The sequence below is a fragment of the Galeopterus variegatus genome, unplaced genomic scaffold (genome assembly GCF_000696425.1).
Source record: "Galeopterus variegatus unplaced genomic scaffold, G_variegatus-3.0.2 Scaffold46, whole genome shotgun sequence".
Taxonomy (NCBI): Eukaryota; Metazoa; Chordata; class Mammalia; order Dermoptera; family Cynocephalidae; genus Galeopterus; species Galeopterus variegatus.
The window spans coordinates 490,168-498,847 of NW_007726157.1; the positions used below are offsets into that span (position 1 = coordinate 490,168).

The 8,680-nt window shown below is 39.4% G+C and overlaps 1 protein-coding gene across 1 annotated transcript in view; it reads left to right on the forward strand.

Moving 5' to 3' along the window:
• Positions 1–758: 758 nt before the first annotated feature.
• LOC103590213 (protein FAM133B-like) overlaps positions 759–8,680 on the forward strand; it is a 26,630-nt gene continuing 18,708 nt past the window's right edge. The window contains exons 1-3 of the mRNA XM_008572409.1: positions 759–1,077; positions 5,739–5,836; positions 7,908–7,986. Coding sequence (XP_008570631.1) covers positions 1,048–1,077; positions 5,739–5,836; positions 7,908–7,986 — 207 coding nt within the window. The 5' untranslated portion in view covers positions 759–1,047. The remainder of the gene's footprint in view (positions 1,078–5,738; positions 5,837–7,907; positions 7,987–8,680) is intronic.

An 8,680-nucleotide genomic window follows, 5' to 3' on the forward strand; every position in this document is an offset into this window, starting at 1 on the left:
ACAGCAGAGGCCCAGTGGCAGGAGAGCGGGAGCCCTCGTCTTTCCCCGCCGGGCCAGAGGGCCAGCGGCGGCGCTCGGACTCGGGGCCCGCAGACCCAGCACCCTCCGCCGGTCCCAGATGCGCGTGCGCCGCGCGGCGGTTGGCGCTTTGGGGTCCCCAGCGATCTCCCCCGCCCTCGCCTTTCCTCATCCCCGCACCCCGCCGCTCCCTGTGGCACTGCTCCCTGGCTCCCTTCCCTCCCACACTCGGGCCAGCAGCGTCCACTTTAGAGCTGCCAGGGCTGGCCGGTTCCTCAGGTTCGCCCACCCGCGCGCCGCGCCCCTCTCCTCTCAGGCACCCGGGGGGAGGGGGGGGTTGGAGGAGCGGAGGCCTCGGACGCGGCCCTGTTCCGGGGACCAGCAGCGCCTCCGACTCTAGCGACAGGAGGGCTCCCGTTTGAGAACCGGGATCGCAGCGTTTGCCTTGGTGTCTCCAGGGCTGCCTGGCAAAGGAACGCGTGGCGTGAAAATAGTTGGCTGTGGAGTCTGGCTCAGACTGGAATGTTGGTTCCTCGGGAGTCAGGTGACCTGGGACTAGTTACTTTTCTTCTCTGAGCCTCCGTCTCTTCCTTTGTAAAAGGGGATCGTTGTTATCCATAACCGTGCAGAATAGTTGGACCACAAAAGACAAGATACCCGAACGAGGGCTTGTCACTACTACTCGAGTAAATGAGATAAAAGAGATGTATGAATAACTCATAGCTGAAAGAGTAAGAAATGACACCTGGTGTTCGAGGTATTCGGGGTTCTGAGGGCATTGAAAAGAAAAGGTACTTTTGCCGGGTGGAGATGGGATGAAAGTATTCCAGATCGCTGGGGGGGTGGGGTTGGTTGGAAAAGCCCGGGTTATGAATCAGATTGGTTGGGCTTTGTAAACACAGGGTAAAAGTAGTAAGATTAGGTTGCAGTCTGACAGTTCCTGGGCTTGTCTGTGACCGTTTTAACCACTGAGCAGCAAAATGAGGAAAATACGCTTAAAGCTCATGTACTACGGATGCTGCTCACGTTATGATGGAGTTACCTCCCGATAAACCCATGGTAAATTGAAAATAAATATCGTTAAGTCGAAAGTACATTTAATATAGGTAAGTTGCCGAACATGATAGCTTAGCCTAGCATCACTTAAACGTTCTCAGTACCCTTACGTTAGCCTATACTTGTGCAAAGTCATCTGACATAATTCCTACTTTATAGTAAAGTTTTGAATATCTCATGTAATTTGTTAGATACTGTACTGAAAGTGAGAACCACAAAATTATGGGTACTTGAATGAGTCTTGCTTTCACACTATCTTAAAGTCAAAAAACTTTAAGTCGAAGCGTCCTAAGTTGGGTACTGTCTGTACATTTAATATACTAGCTTTTTTGTTCAACGATTATTTGTGCGATACTGTGTGTATTTGAGAAATGAGCCTTATTTTTAATGAAGTGATGACATTGCCATCTTAAAAACACTTGTTTTAATTTTTATAGTCTTCATAATTGAAAATGTGTAGGAACCCCAGTGGTAGTGAACCTTGATTATGAGATTGAAGAATGTTTTTTTCTCTTGGCTGCAGGTTACACATTGTCGTATCTTGATTATCATAGAGCTGAAATGGTGTTATGCTGGAGCATCCTTAGGTTTTAAGTGGTAGGAGGGTTTGGGCTCTTTTAATGCCTGTGGGCCTTAAATGTTTAGAAATCACCTGACCTTGGGTGCAATTTTGTACAGGGACCTAAAATATTTCATTTTACTGGAAAAAAAAAAAAGTTTTGGTTTACACATCCCTTTAAACCATTTGAAAAACTTATCAAATTAGCTTCATTTACTGGATCGTTTTGGTAACAAGTCTGGGCTCTACTTACTGCTTTTGATACTCTCTCATGGCACAGAGAGCTCTGTAACATTTTGTCGGCACTTCAGAGATTGTGGGAATGAAAACATGAATTTAAGAGATAGAAAACAACAGGAGATGGGACTGTTTAAACTAGGACCAAAACTTGTGTCATCTAACAGTTCAGTACATCATAACTCTAGATATTTTTAAGGCCTTTTTTTTTTTAGAGCAATTTTAGGTTCATGGCAAAATTGAAAGGAAGGTACAGAGATAACCCCTATACTTCCTGCTCCTACATGTGCATAGCCTCCCCATCATTAACATCCCTTACCAGAATGGTACATTTGTTGTAATTGATCAACCTACATTGACATGTTATCACCCATAAGTCAGCAGTTTACAATGGGGTTTGCTCTTAGTGTTGTACATTCTATGGGTTCAGACAATTTATGACAGCATCCATCATTATAGATAGTATCATAGAGTATTTTCACTGACTTAAAAATCCTCTGTGCTCTGCCTTGTCATTTTTCCCTCCCCTGTAATTGGTGCAACCACTGATCTTTTTAGATCTTTTTAGCCATAACTCTGGATTTTTGGTAACAAAATGAATGTTTGTCTCAGAAAATATTGGCTTTTTTTTTTATTGCTGAAAACATTTTGGGTTGTTTCTTACATTGATGATAAAATCATAGTTTTATTATTTATTTATTTATTTATTTATTTAGGCAGCTGGCTGGTACAGGGATCTGAATCCTTGAGCTCAAGTGTTGTGAACCGAGCTCTAACCAACTGAGCTAACCTGCCAGTCACTAAAATCATGGTTTTAATGATGATAGGATTGTTCCCCCCCAAAAAACACAGCCATTAAATTTCAGTTTGAACAATTAAAACTAAAATATAAAGTATATTTGTTTTTAGGTTCACAGCAAAATTGAGCAAATAAGGGACAGAGAGTTCCTTATACCCCACACATGTACAGTCTCCCCCCTTATCAACATCTGGCACCAGGGTGGTACATTTGTTACAAGTGATGAACCTACCTTGACACATCATCATTTCTCAAAGTCCATAGTTTACATTAGGGTTCACTCTTGGTGCATTCTCAAATAGTTTTTTTAACTGAACATTTTAATCCTTGGGATTTGAAAAGGGCCCTTAAGTTCATGATTCCACCCTTTTTGCTTCTGGTTTTCCTGAAGTTTTCTTCAAGTTCTTTTCTGTCACTTTGTGCTCTCCAAAATAGATGTATCCTCTAGATAAAAACAGGTAATCAAAGAAATTCTGCACATTTTGTCTTTACCAGTTTTACTACATTGCTCTTTTTGTATCTGCTCATATATATATATATATATATATACATATCCCCTTGAGTCCAATGTGCCATTCTGGATTTTTTTTTTTTTTTTGGTGGCTGGCCAGTATGGGGATCCAAACCCATGACTTTGGTGTTAACAAGGCTGAGCTCTAGCCAGCTGAGCTGTCCCATGGGCCTCCTGCCATTCTGATTTTCAAAAACAAATAGTTTTCTGTTACCCAAACTCATACAGCAGTTTGGAGCCACAGACAGTTCTAGTTCTATGAATATATGCATGTTCGATCTACAAGGTCACAGTATTTAAAATGATTAAGTCACAATGAGATGTTTCAAGAAATAGCACAATTTCTATATTTTAACTAACGCTTAACCACCTCACCCCCTTATTGTTAGGAGCATTATTTTTCACACTTATGCATAAGTGAAAAATGCCTTTTCCTCTATAGAGCAGTTATTTTAGTTTTAAAAAAACTTTCTGTTGTGTATAGTAAAAAGAAGCATTGTTGTTTAATGATTAAGAGCACAGACTATCAGGTGTTTTGCATGGAGCCTAGCAGGTATGATGCACTTAATAAATATTGCTATTATAATTGAAATAAATTATGAAGCTATGTGGAGTGTACTTAAGCAGATTGAGGATAGTCTTCATGATCAATAGTTTTTTTTCGTTTTTTTTTTTTTTTTTAAAGATGACTGGTAAGGGGATCTTAACCCTTGGCTTGGTTTTGTCAGCACCACGCTCCGCCAGTGAGCGAACCGGCCATCCCCATGTAGGATCTGAACCCGTGGCCTTGGTGTTATCAGCACTACACTCTCCCAAGTGAGCCACGGGCCGGTCCTCCATGGTCAGTAGTTTAAATGTAAGCCTTGTTACTTCAACAATACCTCTTAACACTGGTACTATAAATTGCCTGTGATTAGTAGTCCTAGCATGTGAATATACTACTTGACTATTATGTTCCTCTGAAAAGCAAAAGTAAGATAGGTTGGTATGTACTTTGGCCAAGTAGTTTGACAGTAGACATTAAGACACATAAAAATGTTAATGTACTTTTAAGATATAGGGTAGAAAATTTGAAAACTGTAAAGCGTGGTAAATTTTTTTTTTTTTTTGTCTTTTTATGAGACCGGCCGCACCGTGCTCAGCCAGTGAGTGCACCAGCCATTCCTATATAGAACCTGAACCCGCGGCAGGAGCACTACTGCGCTCCCAGCGCCGCACTCTCCCGAGTGCGCCACGGGGTCTGCCCAAAACGTGGTAAATTTTGAAATGCTTTTTTAAAAATTAGAATGAAAAATTCCCACTGTACTATTTGCGAATTTTTACATAAGAGCAATTAATTCAGTTCTCTGAATTGGAGTGGCAGTATTGTGGTTGAGTTTTTTTCATTTTGCTTACCTTTATCATACGTGTTTATACCACATTTTGTTTATCCATTAATCCATAGATGGACATTTGCGTTGTTTCCACCTTTTGGCTATTGTGAATAATGCTGTCGTGAACATTTGTGTGCAAGTATCTATTTAAGTCCCTGTTTTCATTTCTTTTGGGTGCATACTAGAAGTGGAATTCTTGAATCACGTGATTCTGTGTTTAACTTTTTGGGAAACCACCAAACTGTTTTTCGCATCAGCCATACCATATTACATTCCCACCAGCAACGCACAAGGATTCCAATTTCTCCACATCCTTATCAATCCCTGTGATTTTCTGTTTTTTTGGTAATAACCATCCTGACGGGTGTAGATTGGCACCTTGTGGTTTTGATTCGCAATTCCCTAATTACTAGTGATGTTGAACAATTTCTCATGTGCTTATCGTCCATTTACTGCATATCTTTGGAGAAATGTCTATTCAAGACCTTTGCCTATCTTTGAATTGGGTTATTGGATTTTTTGTTGTTGTTGAGTTATAAGAGTTCTTTATGCATTCTGGATATTTATCTGTCATCAGGTATATGATTTGCAAATATATTCTTCCATTCTGTTAATTGTTTTTTCATGATTTGGATAGTGCCCCTTGATGCACAAATGTTTTTAATTTTGATGAAGTCCTATCTATTTTTATGTTGTTGCCTGGGTATTATTTAATTTTTGATATTAACAATTCGCAGATAAAATTGCCATCAGTATGGCACAGTACTTCCTGAGATGGAATGTACAGTTGAATACGCAGTGAATTTAGGGTTAGATGTTTTTAACTTCTTTGGAATTGAGTTTCTTAATTTGCTAGTGAGCATAGTGTTATTACCCTTTCAGGTTTATTGGGCTTTAGCAGAGAGTAGTATAAAGCCATTAGTAGGTAAGAGGTGTCATTATCATTTCATCAAATCTCTGATAAAAAGCACATTTCCTATGAAATACCGATAATAGTTATCTCCCAAACTTTCAAGGCTGAATAGAGGGTTAAATTTATTTTTTATGATGAAAGCTGGTTACTCAGATTCTTCATGCTGAGTTGGATGTAGTATGCATTTATAATAAAGATTACTTGATGAGTAAGTTAACTTTTGCATTTTTAACGGTTACTTTAATGGAATAAATTTTTGTTCTTTCCTCAAGGCCTACATGAACCCAATAGCAATGGCCAGATCAAGGGGTCCAATCCAGTCTTCAGGGCCAACAATCCAGGATTATCTGAATCGACCAAGGCCTACCTGGTATTTTTGAAACAATTTACCTGCTTATAAGCTTTTTATAAACTTGTTAAAGTTTATTCTTACAACTTTTATTGATTGCTAAGCAATTGCCAGATAGCTTAAGTAACTTTTTGTAGTAATATTTGACATATGCTTTCTTTTGAATGTATGAGACACATGTACATCTGTGAGATAAACATTTTCTCAAACTTTTCCGACCACCCAATATACTTGAAGCATTGCCAGGTAACCATTTCATGCTACTCTGTTCTCTGGTGTCTAAAAGATCTTGGCCTTGCAGTGTGTTCTGAGCTATTTAAAATAGTGGGATTGAATAATCTTACCCTTTACTGAGGCACAACTAGGTGTGTTAGGAGGGATAGTGTTCAGCTTTGTTTCTAGTTTTATCTGCTGGCTTTTCAGAGAGTTAGAAAAACTGATTGAGTGACTCTGATCTTTTGTAAATAAAGCATAATAACACGGGCCTTAGTATTTTTTTGTATGACTTCTGTATTATTAATACCATACTACTGAAGTGATATATGACAAGCTTTGGAGTTGTTACCAACAAAATTTTTCTAAGTGCCTCTGAAAGCTGGGCTACTGTGGTTGAAAAATGCACTTATGTGAGGGTACTTCAAAAAGTTTGTGGAAAAATGGAATTAAAAGATAATACAAGTCCTTCCATGAACTTTTTGAAATACCTTCTTATTTATATAATAGGGAATCCTTACTTTAAGTTAAATAGGAAGTAAGCATTGTCTGCTTCTTGCAGTGTTCATGAGTGCTGTTGTTAACCATTGCAGCATACCAGAAAATAAATTACCCCCAAACAAAATATATTTTATCTTTAAAATTGGGAGAGGGAATGACCTCTAAAGGGGTAATGCTGAAACAAGTGTATTACCTGTGTGTCAGAGGTCTTTGAAACAAACCTTAGGTTGCTATTTTGTAGGAGGATGCACAGGAGTCTCAGCAGATAGTCGTGGTAAGATTTGTTACAGTGAAAGAGTACCAAGCACAGTCAGCAAGAGGAAAAGGCTCATAGGGTGAAATCCAGGGGAGACCAGGCACAGGCTTCCAAGGATCCTTTCCTAGTGGAATCATACAAAGCACACAAGGAATTGTGAAAACACATGTAAGATGCTGCCAATCAGGGAAGCTCATTAGATCATTTTCTTTTCTTTTCTTTCTTTTCTTTTTGGCAGCTAGCTGATACAGGTATCTGAACCTGTGACCTTGTTATAAGGCTACACTCTAACCAGCTGAGCTAACCAGCCAGCCCGCCCCCAGGGAAGCTCGTTAGAGACTCAGTGCTTAGGTTTTTACTAGAGGCTGGTTAGCCTCTGCCTGTCACATGCCAAAATTTCAGATTCCTAGGAGGAAAGCAGGTGTTCAGCCTAAACTACACTGTCTCTACAAACAGTTAAGGCACAGTGAGCAAGCTATTCATATCAGGGAATGATAAAAACCCTCCAAAATCCAAGTTCCCGGAGCTGCTCTTATCAGGGAATCATCAGAAACCTGCAAAGTCCAAGTTCCCAGATGCCCACTCAGGGCCAGTCTCATAATCAGGGCTTTCTAAGAATAAGCAGTTTAGGCATGTTATATTAACTCTTTGCACAGCATGTCTGGTACCTCATAAAATGGGTGCTTTAGTAATAGAATACAGTAGTTCAGTCAAGGAGACCTTAGCTCACCTAGCACTGAAATTTCCAACTTTATGACTTTAGGCAGATCTCTTATCGTCTCCAAGCTTCAGTTTCTTTATCTGTAAAATGGGGGTAGATACTACCCTTTTTCACAGGGTTGTTGTGAAGATTAAATGAAAATATATGTAAAATAGTGCCCGTTGTATATAAGAGCTCAGATGTTTGGTGCATTAGCTCTTGTAATCCATGTTTAGAAGAGGAGTGATTAGTGTTATTTGATAGGCTTTATTATGATAGTAAACAAAGAAACTTGAAATGTATTAACGTCAGAGTGGAGGTGTGTTAAAATATTTAGAAAAGATTATGAAATTTTTGTTGTTTGTAAGTATCCATGTAATTTAAATTGCTTGAAATTTTATTTGTACCTTTGATTTTTTAAGGGAAGAAGTGAAAGAGCAACTAGAAAAGAAAAAGAAAGGCTCTAAGGCTTTGGCTGAATTTGAAGAAAAAATGAATGAGGTTTGTAAATAGTACCTTTTCAAAAATAGACTAATCTTTTTTCTTTTTTTTTTTTTTTTTCCTTTTTGTCTTTTTTCGTGTCCGGCAATGGATCGCAACCCTCAGTGTCACGCCCGTACCGGACCGGGACCGTCAACGGGATCGCAACCCTCAGTGTTGCACCCGCACCTCGCTCAGCCAGTGAGCGGGAACCGGTCTGTATGTGGGATCCGAACCCTCGGCGGGAGCGCTGCCGCGCTCCCAAGTGGCACACTGTAGCAGTGCGCCACCAGGGCGGCCCCTAATCTTTTTTCTTGTAATAAAAATGAAATCATTTTTATACGATGCACTTTTTAATACACAAAGGTTTGTGGCATATCTCTTTAGGTTAAGGGGGTTCTGTATTTTAGAAATGTTATTGTTATGTTGAATACGGATTTGTATGTAAATGTATGCTTTCTTTAGAAAATAGAGAATAACCATCTTGTACTAATTTAAATCATCTAAGTTGTCTAAATGGATCTTTTCCCTGTGCTCCCCATCTCACCTTGGGATTTCCATAGTGATGTTTGCTTGTTTTGATTATAAACAAGTATGTAGTATTTCAACCATAGTATAGATTAATTTTAATTTTCGCAGTCTGGAAGAGAATCTAGCCATCTTTTTTTTTTTTTTTTTTTTTTTTTTTTTTCTTTCCCGGCAAGGGACCGCCACC